At 34.6% G+C, this 18,799-nt stretch overlaps 1 protein-coding gene across 1 annotated transcript in view; it reads left to right on the top strand.

Moving 5' to 3' along the window:
* Positions 1-18,799, top strand: part of LOC106470182 (calcineurin B homologous protein 1-like) — a 55,989-nt gene that overhangs the window by 34,260 nt on the left and 2,930 nt on the right. The window contains exons 3-4 of the mRNA XM_013930712.2: positions 15,900-16,090; positions 18,143-18,246. Coding sequence (XP_013786166.1) covers positions 15,900-16,090; positions 18,143-18,246 — 295 coding nt within the window. The remainder of the gene's footprint in view (positions 1-15,899; positions 16,091-18,142; positions 18,247-18,799) is intronic.

The raw sequence follows: 18,799 nt of genomic DNA, 5'->3' as shown, positions 1-18,799 counted from the left end.
GTTTGCTGATAATATAAAAATCTTATACTTAGTTTGCTGTAATAAGGATACTTTAATTTTGTAAAGAGACTTGTATAGATGAGGGTGTTGATTGATATAGCTCTTAAGCCTAATACTGGCTACAAGCCTAAATAGATCATGGTGGCACTGGATAATTACTACTTATGTTTCATTTGGAGTACTGTGTGCAGTTTTTGTTCCCTTAGCTCAAGAAGATTATAGAGTTTATGAAGAAGGTACTGAGGAAGGTTACTACTATGCGATGATTCCAGTTATGCATGGGTTGTTGTACAAGGATAAGTGGAGATCCCTTAAATTGTTCTCTCTTATAAAAAAAGAGGAGAGGGTGATCTAATCAAAGAGAGAAATTATGAGAATGATGTATCAGCTTTTTTTCATGTTGAATTCTGAGGGCAGTAGGACAAGAAGTCATAAGTTTGAGATCTGTATAGATCAGGAACATCTGTAGTTTGATACCAACCTTATTGACAAAAATTCATGAAATAGTAGTTCAATAAAATTTTGAATGCGAGTCAACAAATGAGATGACATGGCCTTTCACCCATGACCCGTCTCGAAAGGGTTAATAAGGTTGTAATTATGGGAGATTTTAATTTCAGACATATTGATTGGGAATTGTTAGTCAAATCATGAGGGAGACAGGTTTCTAGAAACTGTTCAGGATGGTTTTCTTCAACATTTGTTTTGGGAACCTAGAAAGAACAGTGCTATTTTAGATTTATTGTTAACTTCTAATAAAGAAATGATTGATAGGGTAGAAGTTGGGGAACATCCAGGTGTAAGTGATCATTGCTGAATTAGATTTGAAGTTTTGTTGCATAAGATGATAAGGAATAATGATATTCTGGTTCCAAATTTTTAAAAAACAACAGATTTTAAGAAAATGAGACAATTATCTGCTGTGAATTTGGCAACTGAATTAGTTGGAAATACTGATCAATTGTGAAAAAGTTTTTAAAGTAAATTCTTAAATATTCAATATAAGCATTTTCCTTATAGATAAAACAAAAAGTGGCTGCAAGTAAACATCCAGGTTGGCTCACAAAGGATATGAAGGTTAAAATTAAAGGAAAGCATTATAAATGTCAGATATTTAAAATGACTGTAATGATGGGAGATTATAGAAGATCAAGAGAGTTGTTCAAATGGAAAATTATAAAAGTAGATGAAAAATAGGTTGGCTGAAAATGTAAAAATTAACAGTAAGGATTTCCTTAAATACATTAAGGGTGAGCAAAATGTTAGGATTGTAGGATGGCCATTGAGGGATGATAGAGGAAAACTAATATCTGATTACTATTGTGTGGTTGGGTTATTAAATTTTACATTTGTTCATCTTTTACCAATGAAGATTTAAACAGTATTCCTCATCCTGAACAGTTGATAGATGGAAACAATATTAAACAAGATGATTACATTAATTTTGCACTTGTTAAGAAAAAAAAATGTGGAAGTTTTAAGAATAAGGCTTTTAGACCAGAAAATATATATCTAAGGGTTTTGAGAGTTTAAGGATTATAAATGTGAGCCACTTGTTACTATTTTTTCTAACTTGTTGAATAGTGGGCAGGTGCCAGAAGATTGAAAGTTAGCTAATGTTGCTCTTCTTTTCAACGGAACTGATAAAATTTTTCACAGTAATTATAGGTCTTTCACATCAATGGTGGGAAAAGTTTATGAAAATTTAGTAAAATATAATTTGCAAAGTCTTTTGACAAAGTTTAAAATTTTTTTGGATAGTCAGCATTGTTACACTAGAAGAAAATCTTGATTTAATAATTTTTTGACATTCTTTAAAAAAGTCACTGCTTAAATAGGTGAAGGTATGGGTGTGTATTTGGCATATCTGAACTTTCAGAAAGCATTTGCTAAAGTGCCATATAAAAGACTTGCTTGTTAGAAAAATGTATGTCTGTAGGTGTGGGGGATAGGTTGACTCATTGGAAACTGGCTAGATGGAAAAAAGCACAGGATTGTCCTAATTGGAGTTAGTCAAAGTGGATTGATGTTATGAGCAGTGTACCTCATTACGTAGATGAAAAAATGGTCAATAGATTATTTAAATTTGTTGATGGCATTAAAGTTTTGGATGTTGCTGGTTTTGAGGAGGATCCTACTTCTCTGCAAAAGGATTTGGATTATTTGGCAAGTTGGGTGAATAAGTGGCAGATGACTTGTTTATGATAATTGCAAAGTAATGAATGTAGGATATCACAGTTTGAATTATGATTATAATTTTGATGGGAATAACCTTAACAGTATTATGGAAGAAAAAGATCTTCATGTTATGGTTCATCAGTCTCTTAAATCATCTAAGGAATGTACTGTTGCTGTTGGCATACAAATAGGATTTTAGGCTGTATCAACAGAAATGTGGAATACAAGTCTAAAGAGGTTATGATGTCATTGTATAAATTATTGGTTAGGCCATATTTGGAGTATTTTGTTTAGCCTTGGGCTCTTTACCTTAGGAAGGACATTGAATTGTTGGAAAGAGTTCAGAGAAGGGCAACTAGAATGATACCTTGGATTGAAAAGTTTTCACATGAAGATAGGTTAAAATCTCTGAGCTTTTTTTCTCTCAAAGTTAGAGGGGATCTGATTGAAGTGTTTAAGATTGTTAAGGGAATTGATAATATTGATGCATCATCTTTTTTTTTGTATTTAATGTGAGAATGATAAGACTAGAGAACACAATACAAATTTTGGAAGGGTAAATGAAATAATTTTCAGGTAAGATAGCTTTGTTTTTCTAACAGGGTGGGTGGCCTTTGGAATGGGTTGTCTTCAGTTGTGGTAGATGCAGTTAATTTAAGGGAGTTTAAAGGATAGCTTGATAAATATTTGAATGATAAGGCCTGGCTTTGAGGTTTTTAGGGTTTAATTTAGTTGATAGGAAGGTCTAGATTGCCCAAAAGGTTCCTTGTTGTCCTTTAATGTTATGTTATTATTTTATTTTTTTATATATTTATAAGGAAGGAAAACCAAGTTTCTCTTTAAGAGCCCTCAATATAATATTGCTTAATTTGACATACTATTCTTATCTACTGTGCTTTATACATATTAACCTTCTTATTACCAGTATATCAGACATGTATGACCAATATGATTTATGTACTTCTCTCTTTATTGTTTTTTAAGCAATATATCTGGAATTTGTGGAAAGATAATAATGTAATAATGCTATAAGGTATTAGACCAAAATTTAGTTGCACTGTGAGTATATATGTGTAATATATTCATGTCAGTTTCAATATAAAGGAATGAAATTAAAATTATGGTAGAGCTTTTCCAGTATGATAATGAAGGTCCTTCTTCTGTAATGAAATTTGATTCTTATAAATATTATTGTTCTTGTACAAAAATCTTTGTGAAAGTTACTTTTAAAGTTAATTGTTCCTCCACACTTTACCTGGAAGTTTATTCGAGGAATATAAGTAATAGATACTCACAAACATCTACCAAAATATGTGTGTGTGTGCACTTTGCACCAAGATCACAAGTTGATAATCCTGTTTTAATTTTCACATTGTTAATTTGTTTGTCCAAAAATATTAAAGTTCTGGATGGTAGAGGATATGTAACAGAAGGAACTTTACAGACATTAAATAGTTGAAAACATCATAATTGAAACTAAAGTTAAGATGGCTGATCTCCAAATGTAATATTTTTCTTTATAATAATTGATATTTCTTTGCATGTGTTTTTTTTTATGAATATATTTATTTATAGACAAATCCTTACAATAAGTATATATGTACTTTTATAGGTGAAACAGATTAGACAAATGTCTAAAAATTCTAATGTATCAGTTATGAATATTTGTTTACACTTGGTACAGTGTATAGTTATAAAATGCTATTACTGTACCCATAGTGTTAACAAAGACAAACCAGGTGAAGTGGTATTAAATAGAACAAAGTTGAAAGTTTTGCTTTAGTACAGGTTAGTTTTCAAAAAATAGGCTGTCTAAGTAGGTCACAATGCATATAGGCTTGAACTAATATGTTTTACATGAAGAAGGTTTTTTTATTTTCCCTGATACTAATTCTTCTATATTTTTGTCAGTAAATAGAAAGGTTTTAAGGCAAAAATCTTTAAAATGATATAGTTATGTGTAACCCCTTTTAGTTTCAGAAGTGAAGTGATATTAGGATCAAAAACTAAATTGGCACAGAATAAGTTTTCTTGATGTGGCTCTTTTTTCTGTATGATTAAGATGCATTGTTGTGGTAAACAGTACCTGAAACAAAAATTATACATGCTCAATCCAGTTATTGAAATAAGTATTGAAGTTAACTTTTTAGTAATTAACAATTTTCTGCTAGTTTTTTCCAGACCTCAGCTATTAAGTTTACTTACACATCAAATGATAATCATTTCAAATGAGTACTTTTAAATATGTAAGGATTACTTGCATTTTAATATGTACTTTTTTAGAACAAATACCTTACATCTCATTTGTCTAATTGTAATACTGTTTGCTGTTCCTTTGTAGGGAAAATATTTTCTAAAGTAATAGTAACTTAACTAGTTTGCATTTTGACTAAAATATTTACATGTTGATTTACTAAAAATGTCACCTTGATTTTACTGGTTGCATGGTTTTCTTTTGTGTGGATAAAAATTTGAAAAGAACTTAAGTTATTTGTAGGAATTTCTTTCTAAATAACCATCAGCTGAAAATCTCAATAAATGTTTGAATTACTGTGTTAAAAACAAATTAATGGTATATTTTGTCCAGCTAAGACATGACTTTAGACAATGTATTTCGGTACGTATGGTCAGCTTTAACTACGTAATGATGATATTGTGTAAACATTCTCTTATGAATGGTTAAATATATCTCTTATTCATGTATATCTACACTGTGTACATCTTAATGTTTTTTTTGCATGACCTAGTATGGTGTATTGCTGTGCATGTCTTGCTGCTTATATTATAATAGATATCTTGCTGTTTTGTATTATCGTGCACTTCCTGCCATTGGGTGCACATACTACTGTGGGTTATTATAGACCTGGGAGACTTAATTGATCAATCATTATAATGTATTACTTATAAGCAGCAATTACATCAATTAATGTCTCATAAATTAATCGATTAATCAAAATTACAGTGACATTGTCACTAAACTTGCTCACCCTGTCTTTATTATTGAAATAGTAGAAGGGCTATCCGCCAATGTCATTAACTTTAAATTTCTAATTAGAGGGAAGGTAACTGGCTGGCAGCACCCACTGCAAACTCTTAGGCTATGTAAGTGTTAAATATAGTATAAATTTACCATAAATTTGTGTATCTCTCTAACTTATAATTGTGTAACTGTTCTCTTTTATGTTGTATGAGTAGGTGCATATCTATGGGAGGGACCCAGAGGGGTTAAACCTCCTCCATCAATTTCTTCAGATATGAATAACTGTATTTAATGTTTAAGTAGGTGTGGACCTAGGGGAAGTGGAGTCTAGGAGGTCTAGACCCCTCCATTTTTTTAAGGAATTAACAATTGTATTCTTTAATTTTGTCTAAGCAGACATGAATGTAGGGGAGGGGTTCAGGGAGCCAAATCCACACCTATTTTTTCAGAATAATTGTATTGCTTAGTATTGTATAAGTCAGCACAGAGCAAGGTTTGCAACTGCCATGGAATTTCCTGTACAGGAAACAAGCCTTAAAAATACTTTCCTACCCCTGATGTGTCTTCATGTATTACACCAGCCTATGGCATAATTGTCATAATGCTGTAGCTCTCCACCAATCAGGCATTTTCTCCAACTATGTCAATGGCACTTTATCTGTTTGTGGAGCTGACATTCAGTAATTATCCCTTTAGCTCACTGCCATGGGACACATCTTAAATTTCAATCTGTGGCACTTTTCCTCGGTGGGTCAGCAGTAAGTTTCTAGACTTACAACTCTAAAACCTGGGGTTCAATACCCTGCTGTGGATAGAGTGCAAACAACCAATTGAGTAGCTTTTTGCTAAATAACAACAATGCATGACAAGGTACTATAAATATTGTGGAAATATTAAATTACTATGATCTTATAGGGCTGTGGTGAAACATGGTTTGACATATTCACTGCTGATCTTTTTTAAACATGATTTTACCACTATGGTGCATCAGGTGGTTGGTTCTCTTCTACCTATTTTTTCTCCAGTTCAGATCCCTAGTCATTATGTTTAATTACTTTCTGTGTAGCCAGTCTTGCCTGTGGACAATTTTGGCTGTCTCTTCCACATCTGGCCTTTGTTTCTGGCACTTCTTCTCTGATGAGGAATAGGTACCTCCTATTTTGTTTGATACACTCATAACTCAGGTATTTGACTTTCTATCTCTTTTGCTTGTATATCATATTGACTTGGGTTGCTTAACTTCAATTGCTTTCTTCTGTCCTACCTCCACATTGATCAACATCTTCCTAGTCTTCTTTGTCTTTGTGACTCCTTTGCTGTGGCCTAAGGTCATGATTCTTATGTTTTTGAACCACAATCTCTTGTGTTCCTTCTGTCTGCTTGGAGCACTTCTCTTTCTCCATCTTTGTCTCATTTTTCCTGCGATCTGTTAATCTTCATCTTATTTTTATTCCTTTGTTATATCCTACTCTTCAATTTACTGTGGTTCTTCATCATAACCCATGATTGTTTTGATGGGACCATCCATTCTTACTTGCTTCAATTTCTTCATCTACTTGGTTTCTCTGTTCTTGGGATCTTTTCCAACTGATTGCTTTCCATTTGGGTGTGTACCTCACTTTCTCTTCTCTTTTTGACTTAATTCTTGCCCATTTTTTCAATGCAACAATTTTTGTGATGTTTGAGGTTTCCTGGCATCTTGGATTGAGGATGCTCACCACCAATCTTCCTTCAATTCCATGGTTTCTTGAATGACTAAACGATGGACACCTCTGTTAGCTACCCAACTGTGGGAGTTCTGTGAGGCTACTCCCTCTCCTGTTCTTTGTCATATCACTTCTATTCAGCATTCCTAGTTGGGCCATCAAGACACTCAGCAATAATTCTTCTGTGGAGCATATTCTTCGCTCTGGGAACTTTGGTACCCACCTCTTCCTCTTTTCACACCTATAATGTCCCTTCACTGGTAACTCTTGATGTTGTAAAGTTTTTTCTTCAGGCTTCAAGCTGGTCTCCGCCATTTTTACTGCACTTCTTTCTCTTCATCCTCTTACCTATCTTCTTTCCTCTGATCCTCTGTGTCTTCGATATATTTCCAAAACACACTTACCTCCATACTTACACTATAGCTATTTCTCGATCTCTAGGGTTTCCACTCTTTGCCCATCTAGGCATTAAAAGTGCATGCTCCAGTGTTTATATACCCTGCTCGAATGCCCTTGGCAAATTCTAATTTGCAAATTTCTCCACCAAATTCAGTGCACCCTCTATCTAGATACTGTATATAAGCACCTCATTCAGATAATGTAATCACGTTTTCTCGACAAAACGTTCAGCACAGGTTTCTCTAAACAGAAGTGTTGTGATTATTCACATAATTTTTATTGTGACTTTGGACGTAATTGGCATGACTACAGTTATATCTACGCTTATATTTATAAATTAATTAATTAAAAAAAACAACAGGTATGAATTCCTGAATTAATGTTTCTACTATGGAAACCAACCAGACCTCTTCTCTTCCACCTCTGTTATCTGATGTTTGTCAATGTCCAGGAGAGGGGTCACTCTTAGTCGAGGCTGTATGTGATACGATCTGTTGCGAGTTGGAGACATATACAGACTGAGGGTGTTTCTCCGGGGGGTTCCGAGGTGGCTTTTGCAAATGACTCGGGATCATCTGGAGAGAATTTAGATTCGCTTTTTCCAGCTACTTCTTTTACTAGGTTGGCCTCAACAGAGGATCCTCTTGATCAGCTACCTCCAGCTCCTTTTCTTCAGTTGGTTACTCGGGTTTGTGAGGTTTTGGGGGTCTCTCCTATTGAATTTGACTCTACTCCTTCCTTGTTGGTGGAAAGGATGGCTAGTGACTACTTGGTTTTCCTGATCAGTTACACGACAGGATAGCTATGCCTTGTCCCCCATTTTTATCCAAACAGCATGCTTTGGCTTTTCACTGCCAGGAGGATGTATATTTAGATTCTCAATGAATGGACCACTTTTGGACCTGAGGGAACCTGTGATCACTTTAAACATATCACAGTTTTTTGGATTCGTATTACTCTCACTACTGTACTGAGGTATTTATCTTTGGTCCAACTTTTGTTGGAAGCTTATCAACATTCATCTCAGCAATTTGAGGATGATTTGGGAATTTTTCTGACATCTACTTCAGTCAGAATGTCTTCTTCAGTTCTTTCTTTGGTTCCTTGGCTGGTTTGTTGTTGGAATTTACTGAGTAGAGACGCCTTGTTAGAAAATGTTCGTTTACCATCTTCTGCCCTCAGGGAGTTATGGAAAGCTCCTTTTCTCCAACCCATGTTGTTTGCTGGAGTTCCAGTGACATTGGAATCATGAGTTATTTCAGCTCGTTTACATTCTTCTTTATCATCATTAGCTTCTTGCCTTTCTGGTGCTAATTTAGGAGTGTCGACTTGTAGTGTTTCCCGACCTCCTCTTTCAGTTTCCAGATCTGTTGGTTCCCGTAATAGAGTCTGTTTGTATTCTTGAGGGTCTTTGGCTCTGACAGACTGTCAACAAAGGCATTAGTGACTATCCTGTGGGCGGGGGATCAGTGGGAGCACAATTACATCACTTTTTGGACATCTGCAGCTCTTTTACCAGGGATCCATGGGTACTTCACGTTCTGGATTCAGGGTTGGTCATTCAGTTTACATCACAGCCACCATTATCTTCTCAACCTGTTGCTTTTTCACCTCCAACAGATCCATGACAAGTGGAGCTTTGTTCTCAGGTCATAAGAGAAGTGTTAATCAAAAAGGCAGTAGAGGGGGTCGATCCCATTCTCCCAGGATTTTATTTCCATTTATTTGCTGTACCCAAGAAGACAGGAGATTGGTGTCCAATCTTCAATCTGTCTCTACTCAACCAATTTTTAGATCCTGCTTACTTTAATATGGAATCTTTTCTCAACCTATGATGGTACTTTGCCCCAGGGCTCTGCATGATCAAGTTCAATGTTACTGATGCTTATCTCCATATTCCCATAGTGGAATCTTCCCAGATGTTTCTCAGGTTTGTGCACAAGGGTCAGGTACTGCAGCTATTACAGAGCTCTACCATTTGGTCTTACATCAGCACCTTATGTCTTCTGCAGATTTGTACAAGCTTTTTCTCGGTCATCTGAATTCTTTGGGTCTGTGCACACATCATTATTTGGACGATTGTCTCTTTCTGTCACCATTCTGTCGATTAGCAGAACAACACTATCGGATTCTCCTTTCAGAAGCCACAAAAGCTGGCTTTCTTATCTGGCTGGAGAAATCTAGTCTGTCACCAATGCAATATCTCATCTATCTGGGTGTGTTTTTCAATACTCACTTAATTCGAGCTCAACCAACCCCTATCAGATTATAAGCCATGGAAAGAGCATTGGCTTTTACCTCTGTCTCTTTCTTCTATTGTGCAGATTGTTCTCTCTCTTTGGGGGGATATGGGCATCCCTCGAACCTTTCACTCCTTTGGGATGAGCACATTTGAATGATGGTTAGATTGGAACAATACTACTATTGGGTTACCCATTCCACCACCTTGTCCCGAGTTCCAGGGTATTATGGACAGAAGACGAGTCTACCCTTCATATCAACATTCTCATACTCCTTGGAGTACACCGGGCTATGGTTCAAGGTCTGTCTCTTTTGAGGGGAAAGTTGTCATCATACATTCTGACATATCCGTGGTGGTTTCTCAGATCTCTCGTCAAGGAGGCACACATTCTCGAGACCTTTGTTTTCATACCTAGGATCTTCGCTACTGGGCTCATGCTCATCATATCAGTGTTTTAGCATGTCATGTTTCAGGAGTGATGAATATAATTGCAGATCACTTGTCTCGACCCTACCGGATTCTTCCGACGGAATGGATACTACATCACAAGGTTTTTCAGTAGATTTGCTTTCAGTTCGGGTCTCCAATGATCGATGCCTTTGCAGCTCATTGGAATTCTCAATGTGGTTGTTTTGGTCTTCAATACCTCATCCTTGGCCATTGGCAATTGATGCATTTAGTCAGGATTAAACAGATTTGCATCTTTATGCTTTCCCCCAATTCAGCTATTGTCCCAGGTTCTGACTATGGTTTGTTCCACCCCCTGTATTCTCTTAGTTGCACCATATTGGCCAGCTCAAATGTGGCTTCTGCTTCTTTGATATCTACAAGAATGTCCACCTATACCTCTTCTACACTGGCAGTCTCTGTTGAGACAATCTTGATCAGACATTCTCCAACCAGATGTTTGGAAACACAGTCTTCATGCTTGGAAATTATGTGGTCCTTTGTCCAACATAAGGGTTTAACTTCTAAAGTTTCTCTGTATTTAACTAAATCTCTCCATTGGCCAACCACTGCCACTTATCAACAGAAATGGAATACTTATCGTCACTGGTGTGTTAAAAGGAATTTAAACCCTCTTCATCCTAAAGTATCTCCCATATCCAGTTCTCTGACTTGGGTATTTGAGAGGGGTGTCTACAGTGGCTTTATATAAGGCATCCTTATACACTATTTTTCAGTATTTTAAATATTGGAAGGTTTTTGAATTCTCAGTACTATCAGTTCTACTCAAATTCTTTTGTATTCTTCGACCCAAATGATCTTTTCAAGTACCAAATTAGGATTTTACAGTTTCTCACCAATTCATTTGCCTGCCATTTCTCACCTTCATAACCACTCTGATCCTGATCATTTGTTATGTCCTGTTAGGACCCTCATATGTTATGTGGCTCATTCTAACTCATTTTGAGGTAGTAGGAATTGATTGTTTATTCATTGGAATCCTTCTATTTTTGCCAAGAACGTATCACCCCTTGAAAATATATTATACATTTTTTTGATTTTTGAGCATTTTCCATAGTTTTTGCACATTCTTGGTTGAAACCTTGTTGTGGTGCCACATCAAGTGATATAATCATTTACTAATGAAACACGGTTATAAAAACAACTATAAAGAAGTTTAAATATGATTGGATATAGCAAGAATTAGACTATCTTGTCATAGTAGAGTAAATATATAGGTTTAAGAGGTTGATACATTTCATCAGGATTGGACAAATTTGCATCTGTATGCTTTTCCCCCAATTCGGCTATTGTCCCAGGTTCATTTCGAGGTAGTAGGAATCGATTGTTTATTCATTGGAATCCTTCTACTTTTGCCAAGAACTTATCACCTCTTGAAAATATATTATGCATTTCTTGATTTTTGAGCATTTTCCATAGTTTTTGCACATTCTTGGTTGAAACCTTGTTGTGGTGCCTTTCCAGTTTATTTTCATTTGTGAATTGTAAATTATGTGTTTGAAAGCTACAAAAATTTTCTTCAATGAGAAGGCATCAGATATCTTGATATGGTAATTATATACAGTTTAGAGATTGGTTCAATGGGTAGCAAAGAAAATGTTATTACAAGTTTGACACAGTAACAAATGTACAATATTTGTGGAGGTTTTGTCTTCTTCAGGTACAAATTGCTTACCTTCACACAGAAATATATACACAGTATGAAACAAGGAAGTCGCATGACTGGAAGTTGCTTAAGGCATAATAAAGGTATATATTCTTGATGATTAGTTCTTTATTTAGAATTACATTGTTCTTTTTGATAGATATTGTTTCAGTGGAAATTTAGGCAGAGTAGACGTAGTAGGTTTAAGAACTTTATTAGATATACTTTGGTTTTATTGAGTTGCAATGTTTGTAAACATGAATGTTTTTCTGTATCTTATATTCTGTTATTTTTTATAATAAAATCATCATGAAATCAGATATGTTTACTTTTTAGTGAGTATGGGAGGTGACTACAAAATATTCTAATAATTCATATCTTTATTCAAACAATGTACTTAAACAAATTGATTAAATGGCTACTTAAATATTTCTAATTGCAATCATCGTATGTTTTAAATAAAAACATTATTACCCTTATTGGTGATTGTAAAACATATTTTCATTATTTAATTATTAATTTATTTTATTTATAGAAGATCATGTGGGATTACTACATATTTAAAAAACAATGATTGTGTAATGTTATATAGTCAACATGACTGATTCATTTGTGAAGTAGGAAATGTCCAGATTATCATTAAAAAAAAAGTTGTGGCAAAATATTCTTAGACAAGTTTAGTTAATTGATTAATTGAATGTAACTGGTTAATGAGCGTGTTGATTAATTGATTACTAAGTACTACAGTTGCCCATCTCTAGTGTATTATGTGCACATCCTGTTGTGGTGTATTGTCATTCTTTGCCTGTCATTGGGTATTGTGATGCATGTGTTGCTAGTGGGTATGGTGTTGCACATCCTGCCATTGGTTATTGTGATGTATGTCCTGCTTTTGATATTGAAATACACAGTGCAATTAATAATCTATTATTTTGTTGCAAAATAGTAAGTTCTGTTATATGGATTTGTACAACCTGTACTTAGCACATTTGAATGACAAACAAATAATTTTTTACATATAATTTAGAGAACTAAGACCAAGAACTTGGAAATCTGAGAGAAGACCTTTATAAATAAGTTTCTGATGCTACTTAGGAATCTGTGACTTGTCGTCATCCCAGTGCTAATAATAGAGTTGGAAATATGGGTTTCATATTTTTATGATTAGGAGCAGGCATGCCTTGTTTGATATTGATTTTTGTATAATGATAGTGCAGATTTCGAATGTTTTATCAGTTTTGTGAATTACTACTCACATACCTAATTTTACTCAAATTACATATCTCTTAAGAAAACCACAGAGCATGTTCTGCTTTGATATCAATATTTCAAAAATACATTTCAAGCGAGGAATTTTTAAACTTCAAATTTGTATGGGTTAAGAACCTTAACATGACATGCATAGTTTCTGAAGCTTCATTGTTTAGGCAGTTATCTGCTCCTTATATTGAACAGTTTTATGTCACAGTTTCTGTACATGTATTGGTACACTTATAAGCATGTGTGTTATACTAATTAAAATTACAGTAGTTTCATAATAATTTACAAAACAATATTCTTGCCTCTTTGCACACAGTAGCTATTATTCACACGTCTGCTCTTGAGATTTTGCACATGCCACTAGCCTTGAGCTGTCTCCCACGTAAGACACATGTTAAAACGTGAACTATGCTATAGCTTGATGTAATAATCATGTAACAATAGCCCTCCACCAGTAGGAGTGCAATAATCTTCCATGCACAGTACATCCCCATAAACACTTGCACTTGAAATTAACTTCATTTTTATCTTCAGAACTGTCTTCAAAGGATATGGAGATATGCATTGCCTTTCACAGTGTTATGTTTATTTCATTTCTTTTTAGTTTATTTTAACTTTGATTTAAATATAAATTGCCACTAAATAACTAACTATAAAAAATTTATCTGGCTACAACAACAATGAATTCTCAAGGTGATTCCTTAACTCAGTAACACACACATTAGTGATCAATTATCCTGTCTTTATCTTTTTATTAGTATTCTCCTTCATTACCTATACCATCTGAAGCTCTACACTTTGATCTCAATATTTTTTCTGAGGATCTATGGCTAATCATTTTCAGTACCTTTGCCAGGGATTTGTTTTCTGCATTGTCACTGCTTACTTGGTTCCTCTGTTGTTCAGATCTTCTGGGATGAGACAATTTTCTTCCCCATTTTTGCCTTTGTGACCCCTGTCTGGCTCCTTTTTTTTTTCCTGAAGTCTCTGTGGGTGTTCCTAATGCCTTGAAGACTCAAGTCAAGGCTGCCAAACACCAGTTTTCCTTTTTAGTTTCTCATCTCTCGCATCTCCATGAGTTCACTTTCATTTCTTGACCCTGTAATCCTTCCACCTCCTTATCTTTTCCTTTGTTTTGTCCATCAACCGCTTATTGTTGTCTATCTCCCCTTTGGGTTGGTCATCACACATCCCATTGGTGACTCCCTCATATTGTTGCCAGTTAGCTCAGGCCTTAAAGGGACACATCTGTTTCTGTTTGAAGACCTTTGGACCCCTTTTGTAGCCAACTGATGGGCCATTAATGATATTACCCGTGGTCCTTTTCTTCATTTCTCATCTTTTCCTACATTTTCCTTGTTTCCTGTTCCTTTTCCACCTCCTTTTGATTTTCAGCATTTTATGCATCTTCAAACCATGGTGATGGATCTCTTGGACATGAGAGCCATTGAGAGGGTTGTTTTTCCCTCTATAGGGTTTCATTCTTGTTTTTGACCTTTCTTCTATCAACCACCATCTTGTGGTTCCTTGGTTCAAGTTAGAGGTTGGAGGTGTTCCTTCCTCTCCTTGGGTCTTTTTCTCTGGACTATGGGTGACAAAGGTCAGTGTCTTGGATGCCTTTCTCTGTATTCTGATTGCCCCATCATCACTTTATTTCCTTCATTTTCTTCACTTAGATTTGATGTACCAGTTTTGAGCTCTATTATTTGGCATTGCTTCAGTTCTTTATGTCTTTATCTTAGTTATGGGAGTATTTGCTCACCACATCAACAGTCTTGGATGATTGGCTTCTCCTTACCTCTTCTTGGCTACATCATTTCTCTTACAAAAGACAGCTCATCTGGGTTGGCTGTCAAGTTTTCTAAGTTGTTCCTGACTCTGACTCAATACTTGGTCCATCTTAGAGTCTTTCAATTTGTCTGTGGGACATGTAGTGTCTAGTCACTTCAACTCTTGCCTCTCCTATACTTTTACTCGAGGTTCTATCTCTGTTGGAGATTCTTGTGTCTCTGGAACATCTCATCCCTCTCAGATGGGTGTGCATGAGACTTCTTCAATGGACTTTTACTGACCAATAGAAAAGTTCTCACAACCCTCTGTCCTCTTTTTTGATGCTAACACCTTCTCTTCTCAAGGACCTGTCTTGGTGGTTAGATCATGCCAACATTATTGTCAGCATCCCACTTCTGCCCACCCTCAACTGAATTTACATCTCTTCACCCTCTAATAAGTCCCCACAACAGGATGTCACACCCCTTGGGCTTTCCCATTCAGTCATTTTCTCCAAAGGGAGCTTATCTAGGATTTCACAATCACATCAATGTGGGATTCTAGTTATTGTGTACCTGAAAATGCATTTTCAATAGATACTTACCTTCCCAGTTTCCTCCCCACTATCAATGCACATTATTCTTGCCTCCTTTTAAAATAAAGTTCATTTTGAGTGCAATTGCTTACGGGGAATCTACTGTGCATAGAAGAGTATCACCCTCCTATTGGTAGAGGGCTATTGTCACATGATGATCACATCAGGCACAAGCACAGTTCACGTCATAAACTGTGGGAGATAGCTCAGGCTAGTGGCCTGCACAAAATCTCAGAGGCAGACATGAGGAGTAGCTACTGCATGCAGAGAGGTAAATATATATTGGAAATACATTTTCAGGTAATTAAACTGTTAACTTTTCTCAGCAGGCTATCAGTTTTACCAGTAATTATCAATACAGGAACTTTTAATAGAGTTTTAAACAATAGTTATGTTTTGAGATTGCCTCATTTAGTTCTTCATTTGATTTATATCAACCATATCTGCTTTGTTGTTTCTATATTATTAGGAAATGAAAATATCAAAATGTTAGTTTTTGCCAGTGTTAGAATGTGGTTCTTTGTAAATTATTACGTTAGGATCACTTATTTTCATATCTATTACAAAAATTAATGTATTTGTTTAATATATTTTATAAACAATACAAAGCTATGATGTAGTTTTTCCTGGTTGATTGATTTCACCATCTTTTACAGTCGAGAAGATTTCCTCAGAATCCCAGAACTAGCAATTAATCCTCTGGGTGATCGAATAGTACATGCATTTTTTACTGATGCACATGATGATCGCATCAATTTCAGACAGTTTATGCATGTGCTGTCTCGATTTAGGCCACTCAAGAAAAATAGGGAGAACAAGTTTAACAGTCGTGAAGAAAAGTTAAGATGTAAGTTGCTGATCAACTTCATTTAGAATGAAAGTATTTTAGGCTACAGAAGTATATAGTAGTACAAGTAATTACTCATTAAGTACTTACAACCAGTGATGTCTTGAAATGATAAATTTGAAACTTCTTGTTTTTAGCAACACCAACTGTTGATTTAATAGTTAATTGTATTTTTCTACATGGATTATTAATGCATGATGTATACATTTTGCTTGAATGCTTTCTTACCTATTGAGGTTATTATACAATAACCAGGTGAACCTTGAAATATGTTTTGTTATGATAAGTTTTTTTGGCAGGCTATGATTATCTAGGTTACTAATATTGTAATATTTCAAACATGTTTTAATATATGTTTCTAAAACAGAAGATTAGAGTAGAGAATAAAGGCTTCATCTACAATTATAATTTACTTGTTTAACAATTATACTTCACTTGCGGTTAACATCTTGTCATTAAATTGGGTTACAACTTTGTATGGTATTTTTGCACATTTTACTTTCATTCACAATCTAGGCAGTGGAGTAGATCAAGGTTAGTTAGCTAGGAATAGAATAGAGAGTGGCTGAAACTTAGAAATATGAAGGACATGAAAACCAGCTTGTTAATTTTCCAGGAATTATTTTTATTTAACACAAGTTATTGAAATTATGCTTTTATTAACCTTTCCCAATTATTCTCACAAAGGAAACACTTAAACAACTTACATTAAACTTAGCACAAACTTACTAAATATAAAGGATTGAGTAAGTTATATTACAATAATCAGCAAACCACATAATAACAACCTATATAAAGTCGCAGTGGAACAATAAGTTTCAGATCTACATTTTGTCATTGTTTGATATTTCATAGATAGTATGAAGAGTGAGTGTTGTTAAGAAGATGTTATTAATAACTCTTTCAAGTACAAAATATTAGTATACTCGTATTATGAAGATGTGTTTAGATTGAAGGTTTAGAATTCCAAGACTGGGAAAACTTTTGTACTTAATAGCATTGGAAAACAAAGAAATATGGATGAACTTGGGGCAACAAGACCATCCAGAAAATGACCTGCTACAATTCATACCCTTGCTATGGTAAGCAAAGAGCAGCATCTTGTTACAAGCGAAAATCTGCAAACACAAAATTTAGTATATAAAGCCATACGTGTAACCTAGCCAAAATTATGCAACAGAATTTGCATCTGTAAAAGCATAAAAAGTCACCTATACAGAAGTTACTTTCACAACATATCCATTCAACTATTGTATATCTCAAGCAGCTAGAAAATGAAATATGTATTGATGCTGTTCCTTACAAGGACTTAGTAATAAAGCCACCAGACACAGCACCTATATATTTTTGTGTGATCAAACATTTGAAACAAGTACTATGAAGCTGTTGTAATCACTCACTTGAAGAATTATGGAAAGCTTCAGGGATGAAGAGGGTGTTTTGAACATGACAGTCTTACGGCAAAACCTCTTGCAGTAGAAACTATGCTACAGGATTATTATCAAGATACATGGTCATCAGATAGATCATGACTGAATATGGCAACACAGACTATAGACGTAATGAAGCTCCAAAATCATTTTAATATAAAGTATTTAACCTCTGTATTTTTTAGCTATAAATTTATTTTATAGTGTTAGCAAAGATATGAAGAACTGTAAACTATATGTACCAAAGATATAAAATATGTAAAGGAAGTATCATTAAACTATTGTATTGTGTGCAGCATGTCCACTTTATAAAAAGAAAGTGTAAATTCTAATATATCTATTAAAAATATACATCTTAGTTAAATAACATGTAAAGACATGACAGAAAAGAATATAGACATCTTTTGTAGATTGTAAAATTACACATTTTTGATTATTTAATACAGTTGATGCAGATGAATGACTATAGAAGAAAGTGAACAGAATTTATTGAACTTTATTTTACGTGTATTTAACTGTGTATTTTTAGATGCATCAAATCAAGTTTGTTTTTATATGCACTTTTTACTTGCATATCATGAAATGTATATTTAATAAATTTTGTATTGTTTTTGTGTTACAGTTGCTTTCCGTATGTATGACTTAGATGACGATAACAAGATTTCTAGAGATGAACTCCTTGCTGTTCTGCACATGATGGTGGGAGCCAATATATCTGAAGAACAAGTAAGTTTAGATGAATCTTCCCAAACTAAGGCAAGCTGGTAAACACTACTCTGCATGTCTAAGAAACTTTCCATAACCTTAATGTACATGTTACATTCAGCTGGAGGTGAGGAAGATCTCCTATTTAAGGAACTTTTCACCCATAAAGGTCAGAAGAACATCCAAAACTAAGTACTTTTCAACTATAAATGTAACCTTATTACCCATGTTGCATAAAACTAGAATCTCCTAAAGTAAAAAAATCTTTACCTATCAATATAAAGTTACTGTCTATGTTTGGAGATGGATTGCCATCAAATTTACTGTTTATGTTATATACAGATGAAGGTCAGAAGAACCTTCAAAAATAAAACTTTTCATTGATAAATGTAACCTTAGTATTCATGTTACATACAGCTTGAGGTCAGGATAACCTCCAAACTAAGCAACTTTTCCCACTTAAATCTTACTGATTGGTAGGTGTAACTTCAGTTAGAAGTTCAAATAAGATGACTGCATTAATTCTGAGCTGGTTAAGAAAAAATTGGGAAGTTTAAAAAATGGTAAGGCTCCT

The sequence above is a fragment of the Limulus polyphemus genome, unplaced genomic scaffold (assembly GCF_000517525.1).
Source record: "Limulus polyphemus unplaced genomic scaffold, Limulus_polyphemus-2.1.2 Scaffold3863, whole genome shotgun sequence".
Taxonomy (NCBI): domain Eukaryota; kingdom Metazoa; phylum Arthropoda; class Merostomata; order Xiphosura; family Limulidae; genus Limulus; species Limulus polyphemus.
The sequence above is the reverse complement of the archived record's forward strand: the minus strand, read 5'-3'. Positions and strand labels throughout refer to the sequence as shown.